General features: G+C 37.1%; 1 protein-coding gene across 12 annotated transcripts in view; it reads left to right on the top strand.

Moving 5' to 3' along the window:
• Window positions 1-20,331, top strand: part of CLASP2 (cytoplasmic linker associated protein 2) — a 178,333-nt gene that overhangs the window by 136,293 nt on the left and 21,709 nt on the right. For 7 of the 12 annotated variants that reach the window (XM_079934505.1, XM_079934502.1, XM_079934504.1 and 4 more), the window contains 5 exons: window positions 7,614-7,777; window positions 8,630-8,708; window positions 8,841-8,891; window positions 13,071-13,214; window positions 20,135-20,278. In XM_079934505.1, the coding sequence (XP_079790631.1) occupies window positions 7,614-7,777; window positions 8,630-8,708; window positions 8,841-8,891; window positions 13,071-13,214; window positions 20,135-20,278 (582 nt within the window). The remainder of the gene's footprint in view (window positions 1-7,613; window positions 7,778-8,629; window positions 8,709-8,840; window positions 8,892-13,070; window positions 13,215-20,134; window positions 20,279-20,331) is intronic. The other 5 variants (XM_079934507.1, XM_079934506.1, XM_079934503.1 and 2 more) reach the window with 1 other exon arrangement.

Genomic DNA, 20,331 nt, shown 5'->3' with positions numbered 1-20,331 from the left:
TGGTACTTCCAGCCCACATTGTTCTCCTGCACTTACTTAGTTACATGCCTTTTGCTCATCTTAAACCTCAAAACTACTTTTCCTCCTGCATTGCTTTATCTCATTAGATGAAACCACTATCCTCTCATTGCTCAAGTGAAGAATTTGGGCATTATTCTAGAAATTTACTCAGTCCTAATTGATTCAACCTTCTAAACATTTCCATTCTCACTGCTAATTCAGGGCACAATCATCTTTGGCCAGCTGCACCTCCTCCCCACCTCCTATGCCTAAATTCTCTTCCACGCTGCATATTTGAATAACCTTTCTAAAAGGTAAATCTTCTCTACTAACTTAAAACCCTTCAGTGACTACTCATTACCCTCAAGAAAATATTCAAACAAAGCCTATCATTTTTGCTTGTCATTCCCTTCTCACTGTCACTCTCAATCCTGGAAACTACGTTCATTTCCCCAAATGTGCCACGTGCTTTTCCTCATAGCCTTGAAATAGGCCATCAAAGAGACTTCTCTTTTCTTCCTCAAGTGTGGGTTAGCTCTCCACTCTGAATTGGAATCACTTATCTGTAACCTTAACTATCCTGAAACTCACAGGGCAGAAATCATCTGAAGCCTTGACCCCAGAATGGGCCGTAGTGTTTAGGAGACACCTCATGCCTTGAGGTTGGTTGGGTGGGTTTTCCCATGTCCTTTTTTTTTTTTTTTTTTTTTTGCGGTACGCGGGCCTCTCATGTTGTGGCCTCTCCTGTTGCGGAGCGCAGGCTCAGCGGCCATGGCTCACGGGCCCAGCCGCTCCGCAGCATGTGGGATCTTCCCGGACCGGGGCACGAACCCGTGTCCCCTGCATCGGCAGGCGGACTCTCAACCACTGTGCCACCAGGGAAGCCCTCCCATGTCCTTTTAAGTTGAAGTCAACTTAAAGCTGTGTTAACAGCTTCTGAATAGTAGCTGGCTTCCATGTTAACTGGAAGCTGTCCTTACTTCTCCCCAACATGATTGAGACCACCTGCTGTCCCCAACAGGTTACTTAGAGAACCAGGGTGTGAGCAGCAGCCCCATCTCCTTTCATCTAGGATCACCTCCAACCCCCAGAATGTTTCTCTTATATGTGTTAGAGTAAGCATCTGAGTCCAGCTGAAATATCAGGTGAGCTCCAATACACATCCCAGAAAGGAAGGGCTAGAAAAGAGCTTCTATTTCAACTTCTGAATACAGTTGAAATAGATGCTGGGTTTTTTCCTGGGACAGGAGTAATGTGGTTGGTAAATAGTTCACAAGCTGAAATTATTTGATGTCCATAACTTGATAAATAAACTTTTTAAACTTTCAGATACTACGCATACAATCACAGTGTATGACTCTGTAAAACCTCTAAATATTTTTCTAAGAGAGGCAGTGCAATACAGTGATAACAACTATGGGTAGTGGAGCTAGATTGCTTGGGTTCAAATTCTGCCTCCATCACTTATTAGCAGTGTGTGCCTTGGTTTCTTAATCTGTAAAATAGAGTTAATAAGATTGCGATGATGATTAAATGAGTTAATATATGTAAAGCCCTTACAACACACCAAGCACTATATAAGTTTTTAAAAAATAAATAAGTTTGAAAAATTAAGGAATTCAGAGAAGATTTTTATTTTGATTGCTCTAGACCCATTTTTTCCTTCAAATGTAAGGAGTGTCAGATGCCAAAAGCTATCCCCTGTGATTCTGACATTTGACTCTGAAGGACCTACTTGAGAAGAGCCACCTTCACTAAAGTGCATGGTTTGATTTCACATTTTATGGTCTGTTTAGTCCTACCTCTTGAAGTCTTGAACATCTGGAGTAGGAATTCAATCAGTGGCTACTAAAATGCAACACAGTTGAGTGCCCTGCTTAGAAGGACATATCTGGTCTCCTGAAGAGTGTCTGCAGTCTTAGGATCAGGAGGCCAAAACATACATCTTACCTGGGGAAAATTAAAAGTTGTGGTATAGTTACTTTTTACCTCCAAACAATAGTAATTATTCCAAGCCTTCACAGAAATAATTTAACTTGTGAATGCATTGCTTCTGAAGAGGGAAAAAAAAAGATAAAAGAAAAATTCTAGATACTGTGCTTTAGAAGCAAATGTTTGCACTGTACAGAAATTTTGGCAGGTGTCTATTAGTCTTAGATTTTTTCCAGAAGTTGAGCCTCAACAATAGTATGGTCTGGAAAAGAAGAGAGTTTTTGTTTGTTTTTTGTTTTTAAATTTCCTTGGCAAGAAGATGAGAGAGAAGTATAGGAAAATCACAAACTCTTATCCCATACTATTCATTTAACTCTTGTTTTAAAAACTATTTTGAGTTTATCGTAAAACTTTGAAAAACATTTGTCACTTTTATTTTCTAAGTGTTTTTATTCCATACAGGAACTTGGCATTGATGGCGACTAATTTGTGTGTTTTTCTTTTTTTTCTTTTTTTCCTTTTGCATGCTGTCCCCTGTGTTGGAACTCTCAATAGAGAGTAAGTTGGTTCAATATTTGTTGGAAACCTAACTTTACTGCATGACTGTGAAATTAACCCTTTTTCTCTGTTTTCTCTCCCGAAGAGTTCATGCAGTGTTGGACCCTTTGCAATCCACGAAATGCTATTTGCAGTTATGCAAACTGTCATTCTGTTTGGAGATGTGCTTTTTAATCTACTAATTAATCTAATTTGATTATGTTCTTCTGTTCTATATTGGATGACTGGCACACCTAAGATATAAGAGGTTAAGAAAAGGCTGCCTCAATTGTAATAGCTCAAATATTATAATTTTCCAATAAACTACAGTTATAAATAGATTCCATTGAAGGTTGGTTTCATTGAATTATTAAAAAAGTAATTCCCAAGTTTCACAATTAATTTTTTTAATTGAATTCCAACCTCCACATATGAGCTTTCTAATAGTCTATTAATGGCATTCCACAAAAGCAAACAGGGCTGTTTAAGGAGCAGTGATTCTCAGCTTTCTGTTCTGAAATCAAATTTTTAGCCCTAGTACTATATTAATGTGTCCACTTTCCTCTTTCTCCTTTAATCATAGATAAGGAAATGGGAGAATATCAACATCTGACAGTGAACTCTCTGTGATAGGGCAGTCAAGTAAGAAATTTTATGCAAAATTTCCAATGTATATTTTGGATGGATATATATATATATGCATATATTTATCATTTAGTAAGTACCATTGATAAGATATAAGTATTTTGAAAAATATAGTATAATTCTATATATAGGGTACCATAAATAACATGTCTACATTTTTATTCAGTTATACTCACATTTTATCTAATCAAAAGAAATTTCTACTTTTGATTAGAGACTCAGAGAAGTCTTTTTTAAGAAAATAGCAATTCAGATCTTGACAGGAACATAAACTTTGGATTATGTCAGGATGAGAAGAAAGGGCCTTCCCGGCGTGACTAGCCTGAGTCCAGAGAAGTGGGAGATGTCAGAAAGACTATAGGAAAGAAAAAGAAAATCTTGGCTGCCATGAAAGGAAGGTCTTACATATCTTCCCTTGCATTGAGAAAAAGGGTTGGCCACCAATTGCAGGGTAAGGTTTATTTACTTATGAGGAAATTCTTACTCTTTAAGGAACTTTTCCTGCACATTCATTGAACAACATTTTTGTGTGTGTGTGTGTGTGGTACGCGGGCCTCTAACTGTTGTGGCCTCTCCCGTTGCGAAGCACAGGCTCCGGACGCGCAGGCTCAGCGGCCATGGCTGACGGGCCCAGCCGCTCGGCGGCATGTGGGATCCTCCCGGACCGGGGCATGAACCCGCGTCCCCTGCATCGGCAGGTGGACTCTCAACCACTGCGCCACCAGGGAAGCCCTGAACAACTTTTTAATTTGGTCCTCAGCCTCTGATAACTTTAGGCTTCGTTCTAATTGGTGATACAAGACTAAAAAATATATAGTCTTTTTTCTCAAATGTTATATATTCCAGATGGGAAGATGATATAAATTCAGAAAAAGTGAAATAGCACCATAAAGCTAGCCCCACTACAAGTTCCAAGTAGGGATGATCAGTGGCTATTATCTAAAGAGGTCCAAGAAGCTTTTTGGCTGGGTCTTGAGTGGTAAGCTTTGTAGGAAGTCATGCACTTTGTGTAAATAGGGGGATTAGGGAGTGTGGTAGAAAATGCAGAGTGTGTGTGAGATGTGTTCAGGGACAAAGAGTTTATGTTGCCAAAGGGTCCAGCATGAGTCTGGAGAGTTAGAACTTCGTCTAAGCCTTGGAGACATTATTCTATAGACAGTGAAGGGACATGAAAGGATTTCGTTTCTATCAAAAGAGTGATGTCACAATCTGATAATGAGAAAGAAGTATGAGTTGGCCAGCCGTCTGTTTTGTAAATAAAGTTTTATTGGAACACAGCTGTGCTCACTTGTTTGCATAATGTCTATGGCCGTGCTACGATGACAGAGCTGAGTAGTTGTGACACACTATATGGCCTGCAAAGCCTAGGATATTTACTTTCTGGCCTGTTACAGAAATCCAGACTTGAGGTCAGAAAGAATTGGTGCCTACGATGATGTTGTGATCAACAGATTTGAGGAAGGCCAAAAGTGAGAGCTATTCTAGAGGTTATTTTGGGGCCTAGTAGGCTAGGACAGAGAGGCCCTGTCAAGGAAGTCATACTTTCGGTGAAAAGAGAATCAGGATGAAGACTGGCTCTTACATCTCTCCTTATTTAGAATGCAAAAGGAAAATGCCTGGTAAAAAGAATGAAAGAAGGAAGGGAGATAATAAGAGGAAAAACAGTGTCAAGCTACAGAATGGCTAAGCATGCTAAGCTAATGAAAAAGCTATTATATATCACGATTAGAAGATAATTGATGGGTGCAATAGGATGGAAATTGAAGGAGAAATTCTTGAGACAGTGTCTTCTGCATCTGTAAACAAAGAATTTAGGTTGAGAATAAAAGAGTAAAGATAGAGGAGACCATACTTTAAAGAACAAGAATATAGAAAGCAAGATTAGTCTTAACAGAGGAATAAAATTGGCTCTTCCTTGGAGAAACGATTATGAGAAGGATAGCTGTAGAGGAAATCAAAGTGAGGGAAAAGTCAGTGGAGAATTTTATTATGAATGACAGTAAAGTAGATGAGGTAAGTTGTCTAGTAACAGAGCGGATGGAACACAACTAAAAACCAAGTGACTTAGCCATTGATTAGCTGTGGAAACCTTGGGAAGTCACTTAATTTTCTAGTTCTCAGTTTCCTGAGAACCAGATAAAATGGGAGGGTTGACTTGAGCATTCTAACGTCTATGATTTTCAAAATGGATTTTGGCATAGAGAAAGCTTAAAGTTGGACTCTTCAGGAAAATAGGCAAGAGTTGAAACAATAAGAGTGAAAGTGAACCAAAGAATTAGAGTGTTGTACTGGTAAACCATGTTTGAGAGGGGGCAGGAAGCCCTGATTTGTAATGTTTGTTATAAATTCTGAGGTGTAAATATTCCCACATGGCTGATTTCAAGCCACCAACCAGCTCACAATATTCCTGAATATTTAACATTTGACTTTCTAGGCAGGTACTGACTGACTCCAGGACATCACTTGACAGATTTGCCAGGTACCAATAAGAGTGATTACTAGATTAGACACATGGACTTGTCGCAGAGCAGGTCTAGTGAAGTTCCTCAGCAGCCTTCAAGCCCTGAGGAGGGAGCCAGAGACAATTTCAGTGAAGCTATGGGCCACGGGTTGTGGGTGGGGTTAGGACCGGAGTTAATGGTCTGCATTGTGAATAAGAACAGTGTTGAAGCAGGTACTTACTGCCTGGGGGTCAGAGGTAACAGAAAATTCAAAGTGGTCATAGTTTCTGCTTTTACAGACAGTATCTTGAGCAAGTAGCTAAAGTGTACTTTTTCTAACTCAGATTCAAATGTTGAAAAGCTTAGTTATAATTCTGATAGATAAAAATCCTTCATTTCTAACATAAGAAAAGGAGTTCATGTATAACTATATAAAGGAAATTCAAGAAATAAAATATATATTGAGAACAAAACTCTTTAATTTTCAAATTAGTGTAGTTACTTTGAGCTTAACTTTTGAAACCATAGTTTTTATAATCCATTGTGATTATAAATTATCTCATATAATACAACATGGCTGACATTGTCTTAAGAGCTTTTCCCTCTTTACCTAGAAATAAATTTTCCTGTATGATATTGAATTTATTGAGGAGATATAACCTTACCATAAGTCACTTTTCCTTAGTTTTGTTTTGTTTTATTTAATTTTTTGGCTGTGCCACACGGCATGTGGGATCTTAGTTCCCCAACCAGGGATCGAACCCCTGCCCCCTGCAGTAGAAGCGTGGAGTCTTAACCACTGGACCACCAGGAAAGTCCCCATAAGTTTTTGTTTTTTGTTTTTTGTGGTACGCGGGCCTCTCACTGTTGTGGCCTTTCCCGTTGCGGAGCACAGGCTCCGGACACGCAGGCTCAGCGGCCATGGCTCACAGGCCCAGCCGCTCCGCGGCATGTGGGATCCTCCCGGACCGGGGCACAAACCTGTGACCCTGCATCAGCAGGCGGACTCTCAACCACTGCGCCACCAGGGAAGCCTCCCCCATACGTATTTTTTTTTTTTTTCTTTTTTTTTTTTTTTGCGGTACGCGGGCCTCTCACTGCCGTGGCCTCTCCCGTTGCGGAGCACAGGCTCCACGCGCAGGCTCAGCGGCCATGGCTCACGGGCCCAGCCGCTCCGCGGCACGTGGGATCCTCCCAGACCGGGACACGAACCCGTGTCCCCCGCATCCGCAGGCAGACTCTCAACCACTGCGCCACCAGGGAAGCCCCCCCATAAGTATTTTTAATGAGATAAAGCACTTAAGAATTTTAGCTTCCCTTCCCTTAAATTTTTCCTGAATCTTCCAAAAAGTTTCAAACTTGTAGATTAATATTGGAAACAGTATAAAACCGGTCAATAGAAATGGAGACTAATAGCATGCCATCTAGGACTTTTTAGAAATCATTAAAATGTAGATGTAGATTTGTATCCTGATTTTATTTATTTTAGGTACAGTTATAGTTATCCCAGGTCATTTAAAATTACTTTTGGGGCAGTTTTAATAAATAATATGTCTTATACCAAAAAATTTTGTGACCACTGACATTTTGAGAACTAAGAAGTCTCCAATTAGCACGTTATACCAAAATCATCTTATGTGTTAAGGTAGCTGTCAGCATAGTCGACCTCTGATTAACTCACTGCCAGTCTTCCAAAGAGCTGGGGGCTGATGAGACCATAGGTAGTTCCTTGCCCTGAATTTCAGATAAAATAGATTGCAGTTTAAGCTGTGGCATCATTGACGACCTTAGGTGTGCCAGCCATTATAGCCAAAGTTTCTTTACCAAGTGATGCTGCATGGAATAGCTAATTGTCGAACTTCAGCAGAAGTTGGATAACAGTTCAGATGTACTCTTGTATCACAGAGTCCAATGAAAAGCAAGAGAGGTTGTTTTTCCGCTTGGCTGCCAATCGCTGTGCCTCTGATTCCTGTATTCCTTTCTATTTCAGTTTTGAATTGATCATAGAGGTCAATATTTCCTCCTTTTTCTCCTCCCTCCCCCGTTTATCCACTGTAGGTGTTCAGCATGTTTTTGGAGACTTTAGTGGACTTCATACAAGTCCACAAAGATGATCTTCAAGATTGGTTGTTTGTACTGCTGACCCAACTACTAAAAAAAATGGGTGCTGATTTGCTTGGGTCTGTTCAAGCAAAAGTTCAGAAAGCCCTCGATGTTACAAGGTAAGATTTTCTTCATGTATTTCAAGTTTACCCGGTAGTAATCAAGAATATTTCGTTTCTTTGTTAAAAGTTCAGATTTCTGAGTCTTTTCAAACTATGTAGATTGCATGAGTTCCATTTGAAAATTATTGATGTTGCCCATTTACATGGTATATTTAATGCAGCGTTGATCCTTAGTTCAAACACTGCATTTAATCTATTAAAAATTTTATTAACATTGGTTGAGTAATTCAAGGTAGTGTTTTATTTTAATTAAGATGTAACTGCAAAGTAGAGTTGAAGATTTTATTCAGTCTAGTGTAAAGATAAAAATATTTTCTAAGTTTAAAAAGAATGTTTTATTATGCATTCTTTTTTCAGAAGATTTTGAACCAATGATATATTTCTACTTTCTTGTGTAGATTGTTGAAGTGACTTATTTCAAATATCCATTTACTAAGTTGAGGTGAGTCTAGAATTCAGATATTAGGTATGGAAACTTCTCTGATAATGTTGAACTTTAACATTACATTAAAGTTTAACATTACATTAAACTTTAACTAACATTTTTCTGATTAAATCTATAAATGAGGCAAGAGATCATTCTTTGCTATAGTGTTGCTTTTTAACCCCCGACAGGGGGTTAAATTTATACTTACAGGGTATAAATTCAGACGTTCAGATTCTTCTGGGAGTAGCTTTTATCGTATACTTTACCACATAGACTATATACCACATACAGGTGCTACTTCATGCATGCTTTCTGAATGACATTGTGTTTTGTTTGGTATTAAACATAATCTTCTGTTAAGTTTGCTAAATGTTTACTTGCTGGCTTAATTTTTATTTTATTTTGTTCTTTCCTTATTTCAGAGAATCTTTTCCAAATGATCTTCAGTTCAATATTCTAATGAGATTTACAGTTGATCAGACCCAGACACCAAGCTTGAAGGTAAAAATTTGAGGCCTTTTGATGACATTTTAAGGAACTGAAGTATTTTATTCATAAAGTTATGCTAATATTTGTATTTCTGTCACACAAGAAGCTGTTCAATCAGTGGATTTTGTTTTTATAAACTTTCAGACAGTCAAGCCAGCACTTCGGGACCAGCTTCACTCTTTTTGGAGTTCCAAGGTTTTTTCTGGTTTTGTTTTAATCTGCATTATTTCTTTTCTTAACTCTCTTTACAAACTGCAGTGTTTCAGATAATGTTTGTATGCATCTATATATTCAACTACTAACCTTTATAAGCCTATAAAGCATGCATGGATTTGATTTTAAATGTTATTTGATACCAGATTATCTTTTGGAGAAGCTTACTGGGGATACATGTTTAGAAGGCAACACAAGTATGGCCGCTAACCCTAAGCTGTTATGCAAACTCGCTCTATAAAATCTTATCTAATTTTATGTTTGTGATTTCCCAATCCTTTTTTTTTTTTTAAGTTAGGCATTTGAAGAGTTATTCTGGGCAAAATGTCAGTTTTGCCTATGTATTTCAGTAAGCAGAACTTTTTAAGTTTGATGTCAGTGCTATTCTCCAGTTCTTAACTGAAACAGTAACCTTTTTTTCTTTTTGCAATGTGATTTTCTAATGTGTGCACAAAATTTAGATTCAGGATTAACTTCCTTCATTGTTATTAGCACACATTTTCTAGTTATTTTAAGTGAAAACTAGGTAGATTCCAATTTTTGATTAAAAATAATTATTTAACATAAAAGAAAAGATAATATAAAAGATCTGCCCTGAATTCTTTACTAAAGATGTTTCTTAGTGAGTTTTCTTAAATTAAAAAGAGGTTAAAGTCAGGGAAATAACAAGCATATGAGCATTTATAAGCCTTGTATTTTCTGCTCTATTCTGCACGAAGTATGTTTCTGTATGCAATATTGCCTTGGATTGATTTTCCTTTAAGTTTCTGAATATGATTTTACCTTAAAATCACAATTATGTTTCTTACCAGGGTTGACTTATACTCAACATAATGTTATTTTCTCAGAACTGCTTTGTGAAAAAGGATCCATCTGTTTTGATTTTAAAAAGTGACCTGCAGAAAGAGAATAATTTACTTGATATTATTGATAAATACTGTTTAAACTTATTTTTTTGTCTAAGCCTAGCATAGGAATATAAAACTTACAATTTCCTATCATTATTGTTTATAATACATGATAAACTGTAAATTATGATAAGAGTTATGATTTAGGTACTGGTGGTAGGTATTCAAGTGCTGTTGAAAACATATGTTTCATGGCCCAGTAGAAATGGAGGTCTAAACCATTAGCTTAAGAAATAAGGGTGATAGGTGAGTTGAAGGAGAGAATAAAGTTGCTGAAGTCCTGAAGAGAAAGACAGTGGAAAACATATAATTAAAACATCATACTATTGGGGCTTCCCTGGTGGCGCAGTGGTTAAGAATCCACCTGCCAATGCAGGGGACATGGGTTCGAGCCCTGGTCCGGGAAGATCCCACGTGCCGCGGAGCAAGTAAGCCCGTGCACCACAACTACTGAACCTGCGCTCTAGAGCCCGCGAGCCACAACTACTGAGCCCACAAGCCACAACTACTGAAGCCCGTGCTCCTAGAGCCCATGCTCCACAACAAGAGAAACCACCGCAATGAGAAGCCCGCGCACCACAATGAAGAGTAGCCCCCACTCGACACAACTAGAGAAAGCCCGTGCACAGAAATGAAGACCCAACGCGGCCAAAAATAAAAACAATAAATAAATTTATTTTTTTAAAAAAAGTCATACTGGAGACTAGAATCACAGACTGTTTCTCTAAAAGCCCTATATACATATACATATATATAATACATATACCTAGACTGTTTCTCTAAAAGCCATGTATACCTGTATGCATATATGTATATATGGCTTTTGTATATAGGACTTTTAGAGAAACAGTCTATGTATAATATATGTGTATTATTTATAAACCATAATATATAATACGAACATAGTATGTGCTTGGCTTTTATATATTATATATACACACATATACACACACACGTAAAGCTGTAGGGGAAGATCACTCTTCAACTCATAAATTGATGTTTTAAGACAGCACGGAGACGTTCTATTAGAGCTACACCTTATGCTGAAAATAAAAGTAACTTTCAGATGGGTGACAGGATTAAGAATTAAAAACTTAACAGGTTGTAGAAAAACACAAATAACTTGAGTATGAGATGCATAAAAATTCTTTATTGAAGAAGTGCTGGATCTTTCAGATAAAATTTTACATCTCTCACAGAGTATCATGTGGGTAAATGTCAGAAAGGAAGCAATAAAATAGGGGGAAATCACATACAGTGATTCTATTTGAGTAATATTTTTTAAAATAAATGGAATTTTGTTGACTTTTTTTTCTGAGTTTCATAAACAGGTTTAGAATTATACGCACCTTAGCGACTAGATTGTTTTTCCTCTCTGAAGAAGAATGCATGTTTATGTTATTCAGAGTACAGACCATGTATAGAACCTTGTGAAATATTCTACCAAAATGTAAATTTTCAAATGATTATATGTGTATCATGGTTATTTTGCCTTTGGTATAGTATACACACCTATTCTGTGAAACCCTTTAAAAACTTTACATACCTCCCTATAAATTGTCAAGACACGGAACTAACTGAATCTCACATAGTGCAAATAAATATATTCAAAAAAACAAAATACATTGATGTTCATTCTTTGATTTACTATAGTCACCTTTCAGCCAGTCACACTGAAAAAAGGTGACGTGGCTTCAAGAATTCAGAATGTTATGTGCTGCCATAATGTAGTTGGGCCTGCTGCTGCAAAAGTAACCATAAATCTCTTTCCCTCTCCCCTGTACAATTTACTCATGATGGCTGATAGGTTAATTCTTGTTTTTTTCAGTACATTTCTTAAAGTTATAGTTACTTCTTCTTAAAATTCATTTATTATGAAATGAAGAATGTAAGTTGATGCATTCTGTCTTTTTTTTTAAACTGGAAGCAGAAGGGGGAAAATGTACAAGAGTCAGAACTTTAACATATTACTTCCTATATATTAACTTGGCTTAGTACTTCCCAGAGACCTTATTTGGATTGAGTGAGAAAAATGACATCTTAAGATCAATAATAAGGGAAGGAGTATAGAAAACCTGATTACCTTAATCTTTGACAATATTTTTTCAAAGTCACTATTTTAATATATTTAAACCTTCCTTTTTCTAAGTCAGCAAATCAGCATTTAATATGTGTTTAGAATCTGCTGTGTACAAGGACTGTGCACTGTGCCAGGTGCCGTTTCTAAAGGGCACTGGTAAAGTCTTAGAGAACCATTACTTAGAAATCCTAGAATGTTAGATGTGACTTTAAAAACAGTGGTTCTCAAACTTTTTTTCTACCCCAACATGCCTGAGAAAGGGGAGATTATTTAACAATGGCTTACCCTAAGGATAAAGAAGGCTGCAGCTAAGAGAGAAGCATGTGTGCTTTGCCCCACCTCCTGCTTACTTGGAAGCCTGCATCCTACCACACACCTACCCACCATGCCACCCATGCGTCAGGAATTCCTGGGAGAATAATAAGACTTTTTAAACTCATATATGATAGTTCTTTTATACAGATAAGTATTGTCTCTTCTCCAGTGATACTTGTGTAAAACTTTTTTGTCACATTTATTTTGAGACGTAGTTCTAGCCGTTGATGGACCTATTAAGGAACCTGATCTCATTGTGTGAGTCTTACTGTATGTTTGCCAAAAACCTGTATTGCCCACCTTGATTACCCAGTTGATTTATAATAGCTTATTTCCAAAATTCTTTGATTTCCCCAAGAGGCAAATTGTACTTCAATTTATAAAGACTGGTTCCTAGGGAAATCTAGACAAGAGTCAGCTGTAATCTCTGAAGGCAGACTCAAGGAGAAGTGTCTGATCTTATCAAGAGAGTCTTTAGCAGTTCAAACACTGCTAAATGTTTGAATGGGGAATGAAACTTATAAGTTCTGCTGTGTGTGAAAAAAATCCACATTTTCATATACTTGTACCTCTGGTAGGTAGGTGATTGTATAACTTCTCTTTTGTTGTTGATGCTTATTCATTTTGTATTTGTCAAAAAAATAATCACCTAGGGACTTCCCTGGCCGTCGAGTGGTTAAGACTCTGCACTTTCACTGCAGGGGGCATGGGTTTGATCCCCCGTGGAGGAACTAAGATCCCACATGCCACATAGTGCAGCCAAAAAAAAAAAAAAAGTCACCTAATTATTTCTGACGTGTTCTCATTGCCCCTCAATGACCAGCTGATTGTCCTCTCTCATTGTGCATCCCTCTGCAGGTGAAGGTTGCTATCCTTAAATACATAGAAACTCTGGCCAAACAGATGGATCCAGGAGATTTTATAAATTCCAGTGAAACTCGCCTGGCAGTGTCTCGGGTCATCACTTGGACAACAGAACCCAAAAGTTCTGATGTTCGGAAGGTATGTTTTAATTTAGGATTTAGAAGATAAATTAGAAAAGCAAGTCAGTCATTTTGGATTGCCAGTGAAGGAAGCTAATATTTTCAGGATGTTACCAGTTAGCATAGAGTTATTTACCTGGTAATATAAAGACCTTTTTTAAAAAATATCTTCTCTTTTAAATTTTATTTTAAATTTTATCCAATTAATATGAGTATAATTTTCAAACTTAGAATTAAAGATAACTGTCTTTGAAACAGTCCTCCCAACCTCTAATCTTATAGCCATTCAAAATATTTCAAATCTTTCCCCTCACATTTACCTATATATTTCAAATAAGAGCTTGCACTGTTTCTTGATTTATTAATTTTAGGCATTATTTATTGATCCATTGATAAATTTAGTCATTATATATGTCTGTCTACCTTTGTAAATTAAGACTTAACTTTCCCCTATCCTTTCCTATGTCTTTCCCCATAACCTTCAAAATACTTATGAATCAATTGTTGGTACTCAATAGAAAAGATTTAATTTTGACTGTGGAAGTATTCACCCCTACGCCAAGTGGTTTATTACAGCCTCCTTCCTTACAGAAGCTTTATTTGTCCTGGTGTTAATAATTTACCTTTTCATTTTCCTTTTTTTTTTCCCCCACATGTTTTTTAAGTACTTGTTGTTAGGTTCAACATCTCTGTCATATGCTCATGGCTAAGATTTTCCATATGCTCAAAAACATAGGTTATTTATTTTCTGGGGAGTTCCTTTCTAGACCCTCCTCTGTTCTCTTCACCTTCTTCCTGAGACTTCTCTTCAACCCTAATCATTCGTTTCTTGCATTCTGTATCTAGCTCTGTTGACAAAGCCAGAATAATCAAAACAGTATGGTACTGGCACAAAAACAGACACATAGATCAATGGAACAGAATAGAGAGCCCAGAAATAAAACCCATGCACACGTGGTCAATTAACCTATGATAAAGTAGCCAGGAATATACAATGGAGAAAAGATAATCTGTTCAGTAACTAGTGCTGGGAAAACTGGACAGCTACATGTAAAAGCATGAAATTAGAATATTCTCTATCACCATATATAAGAATAAACTCAGAATGGATTAAAGACCTAAATGTAAGACTGTAAAAATCCTAGAGGAAAACATAGGCAGAACACTTTCTGACATAAATCACAGCAATACTTTTTTGGATCCATCTCTTAAAGCAAAGGAAATAAAAATAAACAAATGGGACCTAATTAAACTTAAAAGCTTTTGCAGAGCAAAGGAAACCATAAACAAAACAAAAAGACAACCTATTGAATGGAAGAAAATATTTGCAAATGATATGACCAATAAGGGATAAATATCCAACATTTATAAACAACTCATACAACTCAACATCAAAAAAATGAGCAACCCAGGGGCTTCCCTGGTGGCGCAGTGGTTGAGAGCCCGCCTGCCGATGCAGGGGACACAGGTTCATGCCCCGGTCTGGGAAGATCCCACATGCTGTGGAGTGGCTAGGCCCGTGAGCCATGGCCGCTGAGCCTGTGCGTCCGGAGCCTGTGCTCTGCAACGAGAGAGGCCACAGCAGTGAGAGGCCCGCGTACCGCAAAAAAAAAAAAAAAAAAAAAAAAAATGAGCAACCCAATTGAAAAATACGCAGAAGAACTGAATAGACATTTTTCCAAAGAGGAAATGGAGATGGCCAACAGGCACAGGAAAAGATGCTCAACATCGCTAATCATCAGGGAAATGCAAATCAAAACCACAGTGATATATCACCTCATACCGGTCAGAATGGCTATTATCGAAAAGAACACAGATAACAAATGTTGACGAGGATGTGGAAAAAAGGGAACCTTCTCATACACTGTTTTTGGGAATGTAAATTGGTTCAGCCACTGTGGAAAACACTATGGAGGTTTCTCAAAAACTAAGAATAGGGACTTCCCTGGTGACGCAGTGGTTAAGTATCTGCCTGCCAATGCAGGGGACACGGGTTCGAGCCCTGGTCCAGGAAGATCCCACATGCTGTGGAGCAACTAAGTCTGTGTGCCACAACTACTGAGCCTGTGCTCTGGAGCCCACGAGCCACAACTACTGAGCCCGTGTGCCTAGAGCCCGTGCTCTGCAACAAGAGAAGCCACCCCAATGAGAAGCCTTTGCACCACAACAAAGAGTAGCTCCTGCTCACCACAACTAGAGAAAAGCCCACGCACAGCAACGAAGACCCAATGCAGCCAAAAATAAATTAATTAATTTAAAAAAAACATTATTTGAAATGTTTGAAATAATTTGAAAAGATACATGCACCCTAATGTTTATAGCAGCATTTTTTACAATTGCCAGGATATGGATGGAAGCAACCTAAGTGTCCATCAGCAGATGAATGAAGGGACTTCCCTGGCAGTCCAGTGGTTAGGACTTCGCCTTCCAATGCAGGGGGTGTGGGTTTGATCCCTGCTTAGGGAGCTAAGATTTCACATGGCTCAGGGCCAAAAAACCAAGACATAAAACAGAAACAATATTGTAACAAATTCAATAAAGACTTTAAAAATTGTCCACATCAAAAAAAATAATAATCTTTAAAAAAAAAAAACAGGTGAATGGATAAAGAAGATGTGATGTATATATATGCCATGGAATACTACTCTGCCATAAAAATGAATGGGATTTTGCCATTTGCAGCAGCATGGATGGACTTGGAGGGCATTATACTAAGTGAAATAAGTCAGGCAGAGAAAGACAAATACTGTATGATATCACTTACATGGGGAGTCTAAAAAATATAACAAACTAGTGAATATAACAAAAAAGAAGCATAGTCACAGATACAGAGAACAAACTAGTGGTTACCAGCAGGAGAGGGGCAATATGGGAGTGGGGAATTATGAGGTACCAACTATTAGGTATGAAATCAGTCACAAAGATATATTGTACAATGGGGAATATAGCCAATATTTTATAATAAGTACAAATGAAGTATAACCTTTAAAAATTGTGAATCACTATATTGTACACCTATAACGTATAATATTGTACAGCAGCTGTACTTCAATTTTTAAAACCAAGCCAAACAAGACAAAACACATAAAGATTAAGCAGAAATTAATAAAATAGAGAATAGAAAAACAATAGAGAAAATTAGTGAAACCAAAAGTTGTGTTTTTTAGAAAGATCAACAGTATTGATGAACTTTTAGCTAGATTGACAGAAAAAAAGAGAAGACTCAAATTACTAGAATTAGAAATGAAAGAGGGAATATTATTACTAACCTTACAGAAATAATAAGGATTATAAAGGAATGTTACAATATTGTATGCCAATAAGTAGTTAACTTAGATGAAAAGGACAAATCTCTAGAAAGACACAAACTACCAAAATTGACTCAAGAAGTCAATAGAACAAGTAAAGAGTTTGATTTAGTAATTAAAAAACCACCGACAGAGAGAAGCCCAGGCTCACATGGTTTAACTGGTGAGTTCTACCAAGCATTAATATCAGTTCTTCACAAACTCTTCCTTAAAAAACAGAAGAGGAAGGAACACTTTCCAACTCATTTTGTGAGGACAATTTTATCTTGATAACAAACCCAAAGACATCACACACAAAAAGAAAACTACAGATCAATGTCTCTTACAAATATGGACCCTTTTAATCCTGGCAAACCAAATTCTACAACATATAAAAAGAGAATTATACACCAAGACCACATGTAATTTATCCCAGGAATGTAAGGTTAACATCTGAAAGTCTATTGTAGTACTCCACATCAATAGTAAAAAGACAAAAACCACATGATTATCTCAACAGAAAAGGCATCTGGCAAGATCTAACGTCTTTCATGATTAAAACAAAAACAAAAAATCGTAAACTAAACAAACTATCAAGGGAAGGGAACTTCTTAAACCCAATACAGGGCACCTCTACAGCTATTACTAATATCCACAGCTACTTAATGTGAAAGATTGGATGCTTTCTCCATAAAGTCAGGAACAAGAAATGGATGTCTTCTCTCACCATTTCTGTAAAACATTGTAGCAGGGTTCACTGGTTTCTAGCCAGGATAGTTAGGCCAGAAAAAAGAAAAAAAAGAAAGAGAGAAAGGAAGAAAAGTAAAACTATTTCTGTTTGCAAATGATACAATTTTATTTATAGAAAATCCTTCAGAATCACTAAAAAAACATTAGAACTAATAAACACATTCAGCAGGGTTTCAGGATACAAAATCAATATATGAAAATCAATTGTATTTCTAAACACTTGAAATGAGCAATCCAAAAATGAAATTAAGAAAACAATTCCATTTACAGTAGCATTTAAAAGATTAAAATAGGGATAAATTTTTAAAAGGAAGTGCAAAATTTATAGTAGAAACTATGAAATAATATTGAAAGAAATTAGAGAAGATTTAGATAAATGGAAAATCATTTTCCATTGGATCTTGGATCAGAATACTTAATATTCTTAAGATGGCAATACTTCCCAAAGTGATCTACAAATTCAGTGTAATCCTTACCATATTCCCAGCCGGCTTTGCAAAAATTGACAAGCTGATTCCAAAATTCTTAATGGAATTCCAAGGAACCCCTAATAGCCAGAAGAGCCTTGAAAAAAAAAAAAGCAAAGTAGGAGGACTTTACACTTCCAGATTTCAAAACCTGATACAAAGTAATAGTAATCAAGACAGTGTGGTACTGACGTAAGGCTAGACATAAAGACCAGTGGAATAGAATTGAGAGTCCAGAAAAAAACCTGTGTTTATGGGCAACTGATTTCCAACAAGGGTGCAAAGACCATTCAATAAGGAAATCATAGTCTTTTCAACAAATTGTACTGGGACAACTAAATAGCCACATGCAAAAGAATGAAGTTGAACCCTTACCTCATACCATATACAAAAATTAATACAAAATGATCAAAGACTTAAATGTAAAAGCTAAACCTAGAAAACTCTTAAAAGAGGGATAGGGTTTCCCTGGTGGCGCATTGGTTGAGAGTCCGCCGGCTGATGCAGGGGACGCAGGTTCGTGCCCTAGTCTGGGAAGATCCCACGTGATGCAGAGCGGCTGGGCCCATGAGCCATGGCCGCTGAGCCTGGGTGTCCGGAGCCTGTGCTCCGCAATGGGAGAGGCCACAACAGTGAGAGGCCCGCATATGGCAAAAAAAAAAAAAAAAAAAAAGGATAAATCTTCATGACCTTGGATTTGGCAGTGGATTCTAACCAAAAGCACAAACAACAAAAGGAAAAAATAGATCAGTTGGATTTCATCAAAATTAAGAATTGGGGATATTCCAAGACGAAGAATACTGATGGGACTGTAGAAACCATTGATTGACATGTTTTTTTGTTTGTTTTTTTTTTTTTTTTTTTTGTTGAGTCATGAGGAAAGGATACACTCATTGGTTTGGGAACAGTTGGATTATCTGTCTCTAGAGAGAAAATAAAGATGCATCTCATACACCAAAATAAAATCTAGGTGGAATAAAATATACCTTAACAATTATTAATTCATTTGCTCAAATTAACTTGAGATCCTTTCACTGTTTAGGTTCCAAAAAGACACAAGATCATAAAGTTTTGTTTCAAAATGCAAATAGCTTTATTTAAACACTATTAACATGTTAGAGTACACACCCACACAGTGTATACTTTGTTGTTGTTTTTAACAAAATGGGCTTATGTTACTGGTGTTTTATAATTTTTTTCTTCAGCAGTATGTAATAGTCCTCTCCCAGTCTCTTCATGTATAAAGCTACATCATCTTTCAAGGCTGTGTTGTGTAGTATGTCATCGTGCCAATGTAACTTAATTTCACCATTCCCCTCCTGTTGTTTATTAGATGTCATAAACATGGAACACTTAGGTTTTCATAGAGTGGGGTCAGAAACGGTCCAGAACAAGATGTGCACATTTACATACAAGTCATGATCGTGAACTATTTGGGTTTCTTTCTCCTCTCAATTAAGTTTCTGTGTAATCTGAATTTCACAGTGTGTCTTTTAATAACTCAATTGATTACTTTATAAGAAGAAAGGAAATTTATGTTTTCTTAACTGATCTGAGTAACATTTCTTTTGTTCCCATTTCCACAGAAACATTAGACTAGTTTTAACTTCGAATTGTAGATTTGTTAAGATTAGCTGCTTTGAGAGAAGACTAAATACAGCTAGTTAATTTAAGAATAATATAATGGGACTTCCCTGGTGGTGCAGTGGTTGAGAATCAGCTTTCCAATGCAGGGGACATGGGTTGATCACTGGTCAGGGAACTGGGGTTCCACATACCACAGGGCAACTGGGCCTGCGTGCCACAACTATAGAGCCCACGTGCTGCAACTACAATGCCCATACACTCTGGAGCCTGCGCACCACAACTACAGAGCCTGCACACCGCAACTACTGAGCCCATGTGCTTTAGAGCCCACACGCCACAACGAAAGATCTTGTGTGCTGCAACTAAGACCCGATACAGCCAAAAAGAAATAAAGAAATAAATATGTTAAAAAAGAATCCTATATTGAGAAAATGAAAATTAAAGTGCTAAGTTGCTCTTGATGGGCTTTGTATAGTTTAGGGATGTAGTTCCTTATTTCCATCCATCTTTCTTCTTGTAATAATTTTTTTAGGAAAACTGAAGTAGGAGCATATATTGACAGAGTAATCCTAGAAACTGTCTGGTTGACTTTTGCCATTGATTGTTAGGTCGTATTTGTTATACTTTTTGTTATACATATTCCTGTCTTACGTTCAAAAAATAAATGGTAAGTCAAATAGTTTTTGATTTTATTCTTCCAGCAAAGAAATTTTAAAGCATATAAGAACATCTTTTTCCCTGGGAAAGATGGCCTTGCACTATTGAACAGAAATGTTGAGTGAAGAAAATGGTCTCCTTTGAGTAAACAAAATATATTCATATGCTTCTTGTATGTCTTTCTTTTCTAGGCAGCGCAGTCAGTCCTGATTTCCTTATTTGAACTCAATACCCCAGAGTTTACAATGTTATTAGGAGCTTTACCAAAAACTTTTCAGGATGGTGCTACCAAACTTCTTCATAATCACCTTCGAAACACTGGCAACGGAACCCAGGTATTTTTCAGTTATCTTCTTGGCCATTGTATAATGTGATGACTGGTTAACAA

Source organism: Stenella coeruleoalba (assembly GCF_951394435.1).
Source record: "Stenella coeruleoalba genome assembly, chromosome: 10".
Taxonomy (NCBI): Eukaryota; Metazoa; Chordata; class Mammalia; order Artiodactyla; family Delphinidae; genus Stenella; species Stenella coeruleoalba.
The sequence above is the reverse complement of the archived record's forward strand: the minus strand, read 5'-3'. Positions and strand labels throughout refer to the sequence as shown.